This window comes from Primulina huaijiensis, unplaced genomic scaffold (genome assembly GCF_012295235.1).
Source record: "Primulina huaijiensis isolate GDHJ02 unplaced genomic scaffold, ASM1229523v2 scaffold28027, whole genome shotgun sequence".
Classification (NCBI taxonomy): Eukaryota; Viridiplantae; Streptophyta; class Magnoliopsida; order Lamiales; family Gesneriaceae; genus Primulina; species Primulina huaijiensis.
This window is the reverse complement of record NW_027356708.1, coordinates 2,910-19,790: the sequence shown is the minus strand read 5'-3', so window position 1 is coordinate 19,790 and position 16,881 is coordinate 2,910. Positions and strand designations below refer to the sequence as shown.

The window sequence follows — 16,881 nt, the reverse complement described above, 5'->3', positions numbered from 1 at the left end:
TCTAATTCACAGAATAATTATTATTATATATATAAAGAATAACTATATGAGAGGGAAACAATTACGCCGATTGTGTCGGTAGTCTAATTGATTGAGCAAATTGGTTATCTCCTATGATGATTTTATGGAATTTTTTTTATTCTTATCAACTCAATTTTATTCTTAAAATGAAAAATAATATTGTCAATATAAAAAATTTATTAGTGATTTATGATTAAAGAAATTGATAGCCCGAGAAGGCTCGGTCCACTTTCGAAAGCTTGAAAGAATTTATGCCCTAGATATCATCTTAATGACTAGGGTTCCCTAAAAAGATATCTACTTAGAAGTCACCACATTCATCTGGATCTATCAAGTCATCTAGGGACCCATCTTGGGCTCTATTTTCGTTGAGAGGTCAGCCGAGAGCTCACTCCAGCTTACCTTTCATAATTCTATAATCTCGTCGATCGGCAAGGCGTGACCGACCTCCCAGAAAAGTCTTATCCAACCTCCTGGCACGTATCTTCGCAACGATTGAGAAAGTCTTGGCCAAGCACCCGAATAATTATGAATATGATTTCAACTGTTATAAATAAAAGCTGATATGCCAGTATCCAATTTGATATTCTCAAAATTATGATATTTATTTTGTTTAATCGCATAGTGATGACTTTGTTGTCATTTCTTTCCGAAGGGAGGTTGGTTATATAACTTATATTAGAGGATAATGTTTAGCATTTGGACGTTTGTTTGTTTATTGTATGTTTCACCAACAAAATTTTCTGGTAAGAAAGCATTGGAAACTATTCTAAATTGTAGTAATGTAGTTGATGGAACAAAATTCGGTTTTTAAACTTAGAAATTTTAAGGAAAATATATGAAGAAAATGAGATGTAAACAGATGGCGAAAAACAGTTGGCCTTTTCAAATGGAAAAATTTTAAAGAAAGAAGATTCAAGAAAACGAGATGTAAACAGATATCATGAAACAACTAGCTATCCTATTTTTTAAATGGCTTCACTTCCAATTGTATCTTCTTCAAAATCAGGCATTAGGAACGTAGCGTAACTTTATTCTGAATATTCAAGGATCATCAACAAAATTGCCACTTCTATTAATTGAATTCTTTTCTTGTTGGGCCACAAACACTAATCATGCAGCCACAAGTACTTTCAATGCTGCAAGAATCTTGTAGTCTATCTCAAATTGAATTTGTTTCTTTTTTTTTTAAATGAATTGAATCCATTAAAATAGGTAAAAAGTTAGTAATACAAATACACTGGGCATCTCCAGGAGATTGACTAAAGACCAATCACAAACCTACCATACATCCATCATAACCACTAACACATATATCAACCTACATCAACACATTAGTCGCTTCAGGAACACAACGATATGTATGAATCTTAATCTTCATGAAAATGGCATCAACATTAGGCGTCTCATTGTCGAAAATTACCATGTTCCGAAGATTCCAAACCTGGTAAACTGTTGCGGATAGTGCTGTGATTCTCATTTTCGCTAAAGTGGATGTCCCTTTGTAGTTGTTTCGGACGGCTGTAAGTATTGAATTCGGAGTTGCCATGTTCTTCCTCATGTCAAGCCAATTGCGCAAATTATTCCAAATAATCTTCGAAATTTTGCAAGAGAAGAATAAGTGATGTACCGTTTCAAGATTATCCTTGCAAAGAACACAACTACGATCTGGAAGAAAGCCCATTCTATCCCGTGTCATAAGCTTCGAGTGGGCAACCAACCAAAGAACAAATCGATGTTTCGGTAGGATGCAACTCTTAGCCAACAGTGGTTTCCACGGCCACACACCTTTTGAGCGCACAAAGTAGTGATATGCTCTTGAGAGGCCCCCACTCTGACCAAACCAACTTCGAAGTCGAGCAATGGCAGCATCTTTACCACCCTCAATTGTAACGATGTCATTTCTAATGCTCAAAATGTTCTTGATTAATGGTGAGTCATCATGCTTCCCACTCCAATTCCACACACCACCGAAACAACTGTAAACCTGATTAACCTATCTAATCCACAAACTCTGCTTCTCCGAATGGATGTTCCACAATGTTTTAGCAAGTAATGCACGGTTCCAAGCCTTCAAATCTTTCAAACCCAATCCCCCATCCTCGAGTGGCTTACATAACATAGACCATGCAATGGGCGGATGTTTTGTGGGCCAAACAAATTTGCGACAAATAGAGTGTATAGAATTTATCACACAACTTGGGATAGGTAAAATGGACAGCCAGAAGCATTCAATACCTTGTATAACCGATCTGATCAACTCAATTTTCCCTGCATAAGATAATGAGTTTCTTGGCCATGAACTCACCTTCCTAGTTACGTTGTCAATAAGATCAGTATAGTCTGCTACACATAATCTCTTCGCCGCAATTGGTATCCCAAGATATCGGAAAGGTAGTGTCCCAATCGAGAAGCCCGTAATGTTCAAGATATCTTGCTTGTTATACTCATCAATGCTAGCCATAAAGATGTTAGATTTCAAGGAATTCATGCGAAGACCAGCCATGTTACCAAACTGATGTAGGCATTGCATAATCATCGATACACTATGTCTATCCCCATACAAGAATAAAAGCAAATCATCAGCATATGCTAAATGAGTTAATCTTAGGTTGGCACATTTTGGATGAAAGGTGAAGCTTGTGGACCGAGACATTCGTTTCAGCATTCTAGACAGAACTTCAATACATAAAGTAAACAGAAGAGGAGATAATGGATCACCTAGTCGAAGTTCACGCCTACCTTGGAAGTGCCCATGATAGTGCCCATCAATCACAATAGAATACGACGTCGTTGTGACGCACTCCATAATCCAATCAACAAATCTGCAAGGAAACTTCAAAGATAACAAAACATCGTGTAGAAAACCCCAGTCAACTGTGTCATAAGCTTTTTCCAAGTCAATCTTGAGAATACACCTCGGAGATCCACGCTTGCGTGCGTATTTGCGCATCAACTCTTGGGCTAGATGGATATTATCAACAATAGATCGCCCCTGGATGAACGCAGCTTGTGCCCCATCTACAAGATCACCCAAACAAACAGTCAACCTATTAACAATTATCTTTGAAATGATTTTGTAAAATACCGTACAACAAGAGATAGGCCGATAGTCTTTGACTGTACTTGAAACAGCTTTCTTTGGCACAAGGGCGATGATAGAATGATTCCACTGTTTGAGTAGTTTCCCATTTGTGAAGAATTCAAAAACGGCTTTGCACACATCATCTTTAATCATATTCCAGCAACTTTTGAAGAATTTAGCTCCAAACCCATCCGGTCCCGGTGCTTTATCATCATCTATATCATGCAAAGCTAGCTCAATTTCAGCAACCGTAACTTGCTTAGTGAGCCCATCCCATTCATTTTCGCTAACAAACTGTCTCTCTTCGAACATGCCATCATCGAGAATGTCTCTGTCCATATTGGTTCCCAACAAACCCTTGTAATGTTCCACAAAACATTTGGCTACCCCTTCTGTGTCAGAGCTTCTGTGTCAGAGCATAAGCTGCCATCTTCTCTTGTAACTGTCAAGATTGCATTCCTTTTGTTGTTTTTTTTTATCAAATCATGGAAAAATTTAGTGCAGCGATCCCCCTGTTTCAAGTAATTTATTTTCGTTTTTGAGATATGAACATTCTTTCAGTCTCTAACATCTTCTCAGTGCGTCTTTTTATTTCAACATAATCAGCTGCCATGACCCCATCTTTCAATAAAATCATTTGCAAATTTTCCAGCTTAGTTTTCATAGCAGTAGCACGTGCCGAGATGTTGCTGAAATTGTATGTGTTAAGGTTCTGAATAAGCTTCTTTAGTGCATTAAATTTCTGTTTTAGCATGTATTGAGTTGTACCATGCCCACTAAAATTCCATTTAGATGAGATAAGGATGTGGAAATCATCACAAAGTGTCCACATGTTGAAGAACTTGAATGGCTTAGTACTTTGTTTCTTCTGTTCTAGTACCGAAATGATAGCAAGAGCATGATCTGATGTACAACCTGGAGCTAGAAAATCTGATAACCCATCAAAATTTGAAGAGAGCCAAGCTTGATTCACTAACACACGATCCAGCTTACTACAGACAGAGTGGCTCAACCAAGTGAAGAAGCAACCTGTAGACTGAAGATCAACCAAATCCAAAGATGATACACAATCCACAAAATCTTTTGTTTCGCAATTTTTGACTAGCAATCCACCTTTTTTCTCATTTTATGATAATACATTATTGAAATCTCCCATCAAAATCCACGGAGAGTCACATGTACTACCAAATAATTGCAAATCAACCCAAAGATCTCGTCTTTGCACAATCGTATTAAACCCATACACAAATGATGCACAAAACTTGTTATTAATAACTAAACAAATAACATTGACATGGATGCATTGAGCCGTTGTTCCCAAGATATTAACACGAACTTTGAGTGGGTTCCAAAGAACAAAAATTCTACCCTTGTTGTTAGTAGAGAAATTATGAGCATAACTCATACCTGAGCATCAAATCCTTATGAAATTCAGTAGGTCTTTTTCCTGAAATTTAGACTCCAAAATCCCAAAAATATCAAGTTTGTGAGTGGCCAGTATACATTGCACACTTATCTATTTTAGAGGTTTGTGAAAACCTCTAATGTTCCAACATGCTAGCTTCATTAAAACTTAGAGGCAATTTCGGGTTGCTGCCTCTTTTCTTGATTCCCAAAATACCTAGCATTCTTGTTTTCATTGTTGACATATTCCGTATCACAAGAGTTTCTGTCTTCCATATCTTCGAAGAACGCTGCCCTTTGTTTCATCATCTCTTGTTGTTCATTAATTGTGTTACTCTCTTTCTTCTTATTCTTTTTGTTATTCTTCTTGTTTGAAACCACTTCATAACCTTCATCAACATCTGCTTGAGCCCTGTCATTTCCAGCAGCTGGTTTGCGCATAGGGGTCTGACCTTTATCAGTTTTACCATTTGTATCTTTGTTGGGAAGAATTTGAGCTGTACTTTCTGCACCCTTGACAGGATCATCATTGTGCATAGGGGCCTTTCCTTTATCAATTTTACCATTTGTATCCTTATTGGGAAGATCTTGAGCTGTACTTTCTGCACCCTTGACAGGGTCATCAACAATTTCTTTCTGCCCGCTTTGATTGCCAACATGATGGACAGTTGGTTGGTTGGTACCTTCATTAACATTCTGATTTTTAGAAACATGACGGGGAGGAGCATGCTTGTAACTTCTGCCCACACGAGAGCGCCCCCTGGAGTTGCTCATTCTCCAGACTATGCTACCAGATCTGCTGCGCTTATTGTTCTTAACAATGTTCTCCTCAGTAGCTTCCTTACCCGTGCCCTTGGGATTCATGTTTCTGTTGCAGTTGCCAGTAATATGACCAACACGATGGGAAATATCACATATTGGTAGCTCCTGTTCATACTCAAATTTTATATTGACATCACCAATTGGTAGTTCAACTTCAAACTCTGTGACTCTTGGCTTTGTAGTATCAACCTCAATCAACATTCTAGCATATTTGACATGTTTCCTGTCATGAGTAAGCATATCCATATGAATTGGATTGCCAACCCTAGAAGCCAACATACTCAAAATGTGATAATTCCAACAATCTGGTGGTAATCCATGTATTTGAACCCAAGATGGTATTGAATTCATATCATCTTCCCTAAATCGGAAGCATCTCGGCATTTCTTTGAGGAATAAGTGAAACCCAAAAACCATATAAGATCCACCATTCAATACTCTCTCTTTAGCTTCTTCGCTAGGAAAGGTGAATACAATCCATCCACTATCATGCGTTTGGAAGTGTATATCTTTTCCCCATCTCCTGACCAAATCAAATAATGCAGCAGTAGGTGATTTACCACTAATGACGTATCCCAGTAAGCAAATGCCATAGGTTTTCTCAATTGAATCAATAACATCCAATCCAAATTTCAGCTTAGAAGTACCTGTTTCCATGAAGTCCAGCTTATAATTAACCTTAGCCATCCTGTTATTCTTGAATAAACTGGCATAAGATGCTCGGGGTTTTCTGAAATCACCACCAGCAGTGCCCTTCTGCGAGTTGGGCCGATAGTGAGCTGCATCTTGATTCGCATTGACATTGCAATCATCATTATGCCCAAGCTTGGTCTGATCATCAATACTTTGCTCATTAAGCAACTCAATAAGCATAGCATTACTGTTCAGCTGCACATCATTACCATCACTCTTCGTGCCCGAAGTACTCATAGAGACAATTTCACAAACACTTAGGCGGCAGTGAGTAGGATGAGGTGAGTAATCGTCATCGAACCGTTCCTTCAAGTCCACGGTAAGGTTTGTCGTTCCGCTCCATCCAAGAATCTCCTTTGCAGCTCGTGGCTCCGAATAAAAATGCTGCACAGGTACGTAATAATCAATGATACTAGTTGGTTGAGTCCATTAGTAGGAAAGGTTTTTATCAATAAAACCAGCGAGCAATATAGTGAAGAGAAAACAGTAGAGAAACACTATAAATGAAGTAAACCAAACCGAAGCCTGTACGAAGTACAATGTCCTTAAAATAGATTCGTCCCCTCCTTTATGTGCTTCGAGGATTGTCTTGGACGTCTGTTTCCCAGGATACAACGGAATAACCAGCAGTGACTTAGCACGAGGCACTACTACGGCGAACTGAAAACGTACCTTTACTTTATCACCGAGATTTAACGGAGATCAAATGAAAAGCTAACAATATGAAATGCAAAAGAATACTTGAAAGAAAAAAGATTTTCATGTACTTGAAATGAGTAAATGAACTCCACTATTTATAAGCCCCAAAATACACACCAAGAGTCATGCAAGATTAATTAACTCAATTAATCTTCCCATTAACTCAAGAATATGAAGAGCCAAAACTCTTCGATTAACTCAAGAATGTGGAGAGTCAAAAGATACTCCCACGTTCATGAGACATCATTTTTATTCAAACTTCAAATTTCCAACAGTTACCACTTGCGGCCTCTTGATTTTCGACAGCCAAATAAGCATTGAGGACAAGTCCTTGACATGGGCTATGTTGGTCATTTGAATCCCAGATCCAGGAATCAGGACCGGCCTTCCTCGAACTACACCTGTAGAAAGATTGATACCACATTTTATCTCTACGGATTAATAGCAGAAAGATTTCCAGGTACACCACATGATAATCATGGCACTATTTTTTTTTCTCTGGTTTTTTACTTATTTGATTTAGTTCAAGAACTTCGTAATTTCTTTCTTTCTTTCTTTTGAATTAATATCTTACTTCAACAACCTTATTCATTGAAGCATGTACGATGATGCAAAGAGTTGATATGAAATATTTTAGTATCTTTCAAGATTTTGTACTTACGGACAAAGAACCATTCCTCACAGTCCTTGTTGTTACCGGATCCAATAATGTATTGTGGGCGGAATGATGCCCAATTACCAAAAGTCTCTGAGATGTATTGCTCAACTTCAACATGGCCAACACTGGCTTTGACAACATCCTGTAGTTGTAAGTAATCAGTTTTTGGTTGATACCCAGCGGTATATCTGGTTTTCTTTTCTGATATTTATTTCGAGAAAACGAGTTTTTCAAAAAAGTTTTGGGAAATCAAGTATATGTTTTTGTCAACTTTTTAAGAAAACCTTATGTATATCCGAATGAAGTGTTCTCAGTTTTGCATTAAATAATTACATTCGAAACCACATACGTATGAAGTGGCTGTAGTTTAGTGGTGAGAATTCCACGTTGTGGCCGTGGAGACCTGGGCTCGAATCCCAGCAGCCACACCAGTGAAATCATCTTTTATACGTTAAGTTGTTATTATAGCCCATTTTAATTGGGCTGGCCATAAGGTCGGCCCAAACTGTCGAGTGGAGCCCACCATCTTCTAATATCGTTTTACACGCAATTCAATTTGGATAAAACAGATAGCACACTCATTCATCACATACCGTGAATGCGATTCCTGCAATCCCCAGCTACTAAAGCCCCGCCCGCCTCCCCCCCTCTCCCCTACCCCTCCTCCACCGTCCGCCGCATCTCACCGCCTCCACCCATGGTAATTTCCTCACTTTCCCCGCTAGTAGTTTCCATTCACCTCGCACGGCACCTTTTCTTTTCCCATCCTAAACTCCAAATCCGCCACCGTCCAACTGTTACGAGTGCCTCTACGTACTTCTCCGCTCATTGCGTTGTTTCATGTGGCAGGAGGACTTTCATTTCGAACTCTGCCGACCAAAATCCTCCTAGAACTCTTTTCCCTGGCGGATACAAGCGTCCCGAGATCAAAGTGCCGAATCTCGTGCTCCGATTGAGTTCTGATGAGGTGTTTCGGGACAATACGGCGGTGCTTGATGTCATTGAAGATGCTGTTGCGGACAGAGTGGGAATTGTGGTGCTTACTGGTGGCGGAGGGAGTGGGAAGAGGCTTTACGAAGCTGCGTGCTTGTTGAAATCGGTTATTAGGGAGCGCGCTTATTTGTTGATTGATGAGCGCGTGGATATTGCTGCTGCAGTGAATGCTAGTGGCGTTTTGCTTTCTGATCAAGGTTTGTGCATTTCTTCTTAATCCTTGATTTCGATGAATCTGTACGTGTTTGTTGAATTTCTTACTTCTACCCATGGTTATGTTATTATCACCGCGAGCTCACCATCTTATCATTGTCATATGTTTTTCATTTGATAGGTCTTCCTACGATAGTGGCAAGGAATACAATGATGGATGCAAAAAATGAGTCAGTGGTTCTTCCTTTGGTTGGAAGAAACGTCCAGACGCATGATGCTGCATTTGATGCTTCTAATTTTGAGGGTGCTGATTTTCTTATATTAACTGTTGAGTCTGGCCAAAGTCCAGAAGAGCTAGTGAGCTCTGTGTACGGGCGTGTGAAAATCCCAGTCTTTGTCATGGTTGATTCATTTGGATATGGAACATCGTTCACAAAAGCCTCAAATTTACTAAGATTAGGTGCTAGTGGTGTAGTTGTTTCGGTGGGTGAGTTGAACTTGTTCAAAGAATATGACCTGAACAAACACTTTTGCCGTGTGTATGCTTCAAGGAATAATTTTAAGGTTGAGACTAACAATCAAAGCTTTGACGAGCTAAAAACTTTGGATATGGAGAATGGCTTACCTGGGAGGAAGACAGTTGCTGGCTTTAAAGTATTGGAAGAGAGAGAGCAACAGTTTATAAAAAAGGAGAGATCAACTTTGCTTGAAGCTATAGATGCCATCCAAAGAGCCACACCACTGGTGATCATCTTATGCTAAGTAATTTTGTAGCTGAAGTTGGTCTTCAGATAAGTTCTTTTCACCAATTACGTCATTGCGTATATGTAACTTCTTGTATTGGCTTTAAATGACAGTTGGGGGAAATCTCGCTTCTCAAGGATGCTGTTTCTCAACTAGATGAGCCATTTTTACTGGTTATAGTGGTAATTGTGTGCTGAATTTCAACCAATTCTGGTTCAGCGGATATGCATGGGTATTAGCTCTTGATTTCAAATAATATTTTGTTTTTCTGCTAATAGGATCTAAGTTTGAATTTTCTATTTTATTTTATTATTCATTTTTGAAAGAAATTTTAAAAAGATGCTTGTTTTTTTTTATAGTTCAATCTCTCTTAATTTGACTTCAAGTATTTAAGGACCGCTAGCATGAGCCTAACATTAATATAAGTGTAAACTCAGTTTCATTTATTAGACATATTTTTTGGGTGTCTCTTTGATGATTCTTTTTGTTGTTGTATTTGCGGTTTACACTTTAGCCTCGGGGGAATGAATTATAGCTTGATATGCAGAATATATGACGACCATCTTTAAATCTGAGTGGAAATCTATATTTTTTGGTGAACTTGAACTTAGATATATTGTTCATACAATCTATTTGCTACCAGTAGGCAGGAACATAATTATGGAGCCTTTACGACGGATTTTCTAGATCCCATGTTTGTACACCCCGTGATGGTTATATTTTTTACCTTATTTTGAACTGAAATTTATTTTTTGTTTGATGCCTAATCTTCTCCTCTATGTTGGTTATTATAAACCCTATTTTTTGAACACCCCAGGAACCAGTGTTCTAAAACTCTGGCTAGGCGGAGGCGCTAGGCGCCGCTTGACTGCACCGAAAAGGTTCTAGGCGGTCAGCCTATGCGGCAAGGGTGCCTAGGCGGGCCTAGGCATTTAAAGTTTTTTTGGGAAATTTTTTTTAGGCTTTTAATTTTTGAAAGCCGAATTAAACTAGACATGATATAAGAAAGAATTATAGGCTCCTGTTTTTAATTTTTTGGGATTGAAAGCCCAATTAAAATCACGATTTGTTGGCTTGCGTTTGCCTTAACACGCCACTCTCATCTTCTTTGTCTATTTACTTTTGCACACATAAGAAAATTGAACCAGACCCTAAAGGTAATTTTTGTATTTATTTTGATTACTTTTGCATTGCCTATTATTCTGATCCGCCTTAAACAAGAGGAATGAACCAGGTGTCAATTGGATTTTAACAAAGTTTGGGCTGAAATTTAGTTTAAGAACCATTACAATTCTCTTGCTACCGTGGAATCCACTTAGCGACGTCTAGTCCCCGCCTAGGCGGTCTAAGCTCTAGGCGCTAGTCTGGCGCCCGACTAGCACTTAGCGAAGTTTAGAACCATGCCAGTAACATACTGTGCCTCAACATAGTCATTCTCCTTTCTTGTTCATCGGAGGGTGTTTACTCTAATGTGATAATCAACGTGACATGGTAAAGATATAAATTATAATTCCCTACAGTGGAGAGGCTATCTGAGCTCTGTGCTAGTTTGGGAAGTATGTTAATCAGTTTGAAATTTATCAGAATAGTCCCATTGGAATCCCCCCTCCCCAAACCCCATCCCAAAACCCTCGAATGTTGTCCCTTTCTCCCATCGTAAGGGCTTGCATCTTGTTTATCTACCATTTATTCGGTTTATTCTGATTTGCATCCAAGAGGAGTTAAAATGATAATCCTTTTTTCTTAACATCGACAGGGAGAGTTCAACTCTGGAAAGTCGAGTGTCATAAATGCTTTTCTTGGGCAACGGTACTTGAAGGATGGGGTTGTTCCTACGACTAATGAACTCACCTTTCTTCGTTATTCTGAATCGGATTCTGGAGAGGAATGGTGTGAAAGGCATCCTGATGGTCAATTAATGTGTTATTTACCGGCTCCACTTCTTGAAGACGTGAGTTCCATGTACTTGTCCTTCTTTCTATTCCATCGTTTTATCTGTTATATGTTTTTTTGGAAGAAATCTGGTATATGTATTTTCTGTTGTTAAAGAGGATATCTGTGCTTTGTATCAGAGGATTTGTTGTCCGGTTTCGTCGATGAAGTCTTAGTTTTTGTTTCTTTTAATCTTGTATCCTGTTTGCTGTAAACCATTTCTTAAATTCTTTCAGTAGGAATTTAATAATTAATATATGGATTAATGAGTGATTTATGCTGGATGTTTGTTTTTTATTTAAATATATAATTTCAAACATCTTTCTCATAAATTGTTCAATCGGCTAGGTTCGGCATTCACTTCTTCTTAAGGTTATACAGTGTGTTGCCTATCATGCTTGTCTACCATTCTATCAAATGTGCTTCGAAACTGATTTAATTTTCTCAAGGAGACCTTAGTTTGAAGCTGATGCATATGTGTTTTCACTCTAAATGTTTCTGTGTGGCTGTTGCTGATTTGATTTAGTGGCGTGACCTATTCTTGTATCACGGAGATGATTATCAGGGTTTCCTAAAATTTTGCTCTTTGTGTACTTCCTTTTACCTCCCCACCCATTCAGATGATAATTGTTGACACTCCTGGAACCAATGTGATTCTGCAAAGACAGCAACGACTCACAGAAGAATTTGTGCCACGTTCAGATTTGCTTCTATTTGTTATGTCTTCTGATCGCCCACTGACTGAAAGTGAGGTATTATTGCTACTTCAATAGTGCATTTTTGTTTAATTCCACTTTTATCCTTGTCGGAAATTTAACCCTTTGGATTTGTACATGTAAATGATGAATCTTTCTGCTTGAGATGTCAGATGATGCATTTTCTTAGAATTATTCATGGAATTAGGTAGCTTTGCTTTAATACTGCCACCTTTAGATTTCTCAAAGTTAAGTGTTATGTTCTTCCAATTGCTTGACTTGAAGAAATCATTATTTTGATAGTAGTATGTTTTCATAAAAATTTCAAGTGATTCTAACTTTATCTAATGGTCGGTCAGTTCCGTATGGTTGTCAGTTGTCACTTGTGTTGTTTTGTTTTGATAAAGTATGCCCTTATTGGTTTATATGAACATTATTTCACGTTTTATGAATTTTTATTATTATTTATTTTTTTGGGATTTCTAATCTGTCTTTTGACCAATTTGGTGATTTCATGTACTTGAGTCATTTCTCGTGTTTCTGTGAATTACTTCATGTCTGCACCATTCTGTTCCTTCATCCTTATAGTTTATCCGATTAACTCTGTGGAACTAATCCGTCATTCTCTTGTATTGTCCTTCAGGTTACATTTCTTCGTTACATTCAACAGTGGAAGAAAAAAATTGTTTTTGTGCTGAATAAATCTGACTTGTATCAAAATGCGGATGAGGTTCAAACTATTATCTTGAATTCAGTTGTTTATATCTAGTCACAAGATTGTTTTTCTTGTAGTTGGAGAAACTAGAAAGAAGTCACTGTTGAACTTAATGCAGTAGCTTCCACTTATTAAAGTTTTGAACGATTGGTGCAGCTTGAAGAAGCTGTCGCATTCATTGAGGAAAATACTAAAAAGATGTTGAATTCTGAGCACATATCCTTATTCCCTGTATCTGCACGGAGTGCGCTTGAAGCAAAACTTGCTGCTTCTTCTGGTGGTCTAGATCAGCAAGAAAAATATGCGACGACTACATTTCAGGGAGCCTGTAATTTCTCTGAACTTGAAAAGTACTTGAATCAACTTTTGGATTCCTCAACAGGGGCAGGAACTGAAAGGATGAAACTTAAGCTTGAAACCCCAGTTCAGATTGCTGAACAACTGCTCACTGCTTGTCAGAAACTTGTCAGGGAGGAGTGCCAGCAAGCTAAACTGGACTTGGTGTCAGTGAACGATCTTCTAAAAAGTGTAAAAGAGTATGTATCAAAACTGGAAATCGAGAGTGTAACTTGGAAGAGACAAATTTTGTCTATGGTATGATACTATGGTGCTGTCTATTTTTTTCCTTTGAATTAGAGAAAATTAATTATGACATTCTTGGGTGCACAAACAAATGCAGATTGATACAACACAGGCACGTGCCATCAAACTTGCAGAATCAACTTTGCGATTGTCAAATCTCGGCGTTGCCATTTCATATGTTTTCAAAGGAGATAAATCTTCTCAGATGCCAGCTACCTCAAGGCTTCAAAATGACATAATTGACCCGGCTGTTTCAGAAGTGCAAGTAAGTGCATCAATTTGTTTTGGTAGTTGAGTGGTTGAAGTTGTGGGTACTCTTCTACTGGTAGATAAACAGTTCTGGTACTAAGAAGATACCTCTTCGCGTCTTATACCACTGCCACATCCAGACTCTAGGTTTTTTTATTGGAGGTTTTCATGGCAGTTGAAGTTTTCGGCACTGTCCATTTGTAGATAAGTTCGTATAGTTCTAGTGTTAATAAGATACCCATGCCTTCTCATACCACCACGGGCCCATCTGGAGACTGTAGGATTTTGTAATTCGAGGTTTTCGTTGAGCTTTTTGTACTATTCATGTGCCCCAACTAGTTTACAAAATATAGTTCAGTTGGCCTCTGTTTAATTTGGCGTTTATTCTGTCTGATTCCGATTTAGTGTTCTGATGAGACAAGCTTTTGTCCCTGAGAAAATCTTTATTAATCTCATACTATCAATTTTTTGTTACAAGTTTTATCGTCCATGCGCCATGCAATTTTATATTCTTTCCCCATTTTTTTGTTCCTCGGGATGTGGAAATAATGCTTTGTCGAAACTATTTGGCATCATTTTGTGGTAATATGATTTTCTTAACCATTCAAGTTAAATTGATGAACCGTGTTACGCTTTTATTCTGTGTATAAATAATTTTAATACATCTAACATACTAGTTCTTCATTTCTATTTGTGAAAAAAATTTGGTGGCATCTAGAAACTACTCGAGGAATATGTGACATGGTTGCAATCTAGCAAAGTTGGGAAAGGAAACTTCTATAAAGAATCTTTTGAGAAAAGATGGCCTTCGCTTATTATTCCATCTATTCAGTCCCAACTGGAGGCCAGTGAGTTACTAAGCACAAAGCATGAATTGGGCAGGCGTGTGATGGAGGATTTTAGTGGTGCCGCTGCTTCTAAACTGTTGGAGCAAGAAATGCGTGAAGTGGTAAATTCTTTAATGTTTAAAACTTTAAATTTTACTGCATTTTACATTTAATGGCGCCTTGTTGTTTATCAAATTAAATTCATCAAGTTGGTTGTCGTTGATGTCCAAGAGACTCATACACTAATCCATATATTCTTTGCATGTACCTGTTCACATGTATGTTGCATCTTTTCCATATTTCATCAAGTCTCATCTCCAGAAGTAGATTAAAGCAGCATCTGATTTCCGAATAGATATGTACAGAGTTGATCAGTATATATCTTTCTGGCTTTTTGTGGTTGTGTTAATATAGTTTCTTTAATTTGATATTTCACTCTGATTATACTTGCTAAAACTTTTAGTTTTGAAAATATATCAGGGCTCAGCCTAACTACCAGTTTGTTGTCTATTTCTTTTCAGTTTGTGGGTACCGTTGGTGGTCTCGGGGTAGCTGGTCTATCTGCATCACTTCTGACATCTGTCTTGAGTACCACTTTGGAAGATCTCCTTGCTTTGGGCCTGTGCTCTGCGGGAGGGTATGTAATCCTTCTCCTTGTTTAAGTCTCGTTCTCAATGCTTTCTGCGCCCTCGTATCTTAAGTTGGTTATTTTTGCCATTCACATTATTTTAAATACATGATATCTAACCCTGTTTGAACATGACATATGTGTATGATAGGATTGATATTCCCGATAGAGCTGTAGGATTTCTTAAGGCCATACATCTTGGAAAAAATAACATAGGACCCTTGGAACCTCAAACATGACATTATATAATTCATGGATTATAGCAAGTACGGCAATCATGTTCAAACTCATCACGACTTTGGGATTGATGAAGATTTTGTATCTTATATTACGATGTTCGGTTTCTTATACAACTTTTGCTTCCTTGCATATCCTTCTAGAGTAACTATTACTGTAATGTAATGGCATGTGATCAACTTATTTCATTAAATCCATGTCTTTGTTGTTTCTTTGCGAAAATGTATCAAATTTATCATCGTGGGTTGTGGTATTAATGTCTGCTCTTCTTTGAGTTTACTCCTTCCACATTTTTATCATATTTTGAACCTCGGTGAATTTGACATTTTTTGGCGTTCATGGAGAATATATGATTCACATTGCATCTCCATCTGGGCTTGTGCGGCCTTGTCAGTAATTTTTTCGTCGTCTTTTCTCATCTGGTATTCTATGTCAAATACTGATATAATGTCTTTGCAAATGTGGCTAGCCTGTTGGCGATTTCAAATTTTCCAGCCAGTAGGCAACGGGTTATAGATAAGGTGATAAGAACTGCTAATGCCTTGGCACGTCAAATTGACCAGGCAATGCAAAATGATCTCTTGGAGACTACAAACAGTTTAAAGAACTTCGTCACACTTATTGGAAAACCCTATCAAGAGGTAGCTGAAGATCGAGTAAGCAAACTTTCGGACACGCTAGATGAGCTAACGGCTATTGAGGAAAAACTCAAAACACTACAAATCGAAATCCAAAACCTTCACGCATCGAGGTAGGCAGCTATAAAAAACCGTTCATGTATTGATCCAGTGTCATGATTTCTCTCAGCAACTTCTGGAGAATGCCAAATGTTGTACATTATTGTATTTTGTATTTCGAATGAGGAAGACTCTTTAGGATTCGATTATTCCAGGTGGAAGATAGTTTTTGTGATTGTCGTAGAGGAACATTTTAGTATCACCAAAATTTTATGTTGTGGATGTAACTCGTATTAAATACACATTGAGTAGATGTTCATCATATGTTCTATGTATGAGAATATCATTTGTAACGGAGCGTGACGTTTACAAATGATCAATATGTAACGGTGGAATCAACTATGTTAAGATTGAAACTTAAATCTAACTTAACACAAAAAGCTAGTTTAAGGGTGGATGATTGTTTAAGTTTATATATACAACTCTCAAATATTTATTCAATTGATGTGATGTAACTAACGATTTGTGTCCGACCATGTGGGTCACTTTAAAGCTGTGTCCCCACTTGTATGCTCCAATTTTTCAAACAAAAATTGTGTTAAGTGAAGATAATTGTTGCTAATTGTTTGGCAACTTAATTTAAAACCGTCCATTTTGTCATGAAAAATAGCCACTGATTTGGTCCAAAAGGATTATCTTTCTATTTCAGGTGTTTAACGTCGTAGATAAGATTGGATAAATAAAATTTGTTCACACAAAAACACCCAACTGAAATATAACGGGGGCATGCCCATTATTCTTATAATTTGAATATCTTTTTAATTCTAATGACCAATTGATGTGGCGTTGGTATTGCACATTCTGTGGATACTAATGAGGCTTAATTTTGATTTGGTAAAACAAATATAGAATAAAGAAACAAGTGAAATAATTGGTGAAGGAAGATTAGGACGTAGACAGAATATGTTCTTGATACCCTCATAAGGATCCGGGTCGAGTTGTTGCCATAAGGATCTGGGTCGATTGACGACCCGGACACTATTAAGAGCCCGAGCACTGCATGTTTC

General features: G+C 37.8%; 1 protein-coding gene and 1 non-coding gene across 2 annotated transcripts; both read left to right on the top strand.

Moving 5' to 3' along the window:
* The first annotated feature begins 7,738 nt into the window (after positions 1–7,738).
* TRNAH-GUG (transfer RNA histidin (anticodon GUG)) lies at positions 7,739–7,810 on the top strand. The gene has a single exon. It is a non-coding gene; the product is annotated as a tRNA-His (tRNA).
* Positions 7,811–7,965: 155 nt separating this feature from the next.
* LOC140967779 (probable transmembrane GTPase FZO-like, chloroplastic) lies at positions 7,966–16,137 on the top strand. Its single transcript, XM_073428511.1, has 11 exons — positions 7,966–8,572; positions 8,710–9,272; positions 9,386–9,454; positions 11,029–11,223; positions 11,825–11,956; positions 12,543–12,629; positions 12,771–13,208; positions 13,294–13,461; positions 14,164–14,394; positions 14,794–14,909; positions 15,607–16,137. The coding sequence occupies exons 1-11, from the start codon at positions 7,981–7,983 to the stop codon at positions 15,890–15,892; spliced, it is 2,877 nt and encodes a 958-aa protein (XP_073284612.1). The 5' UTR covers positions 7,966–7,980; the 3' UTR covers positions 15,893–16,137.
* The last annotated feature ends 744 nt before the right edge of the window (positions 16,138–16,881 follow it).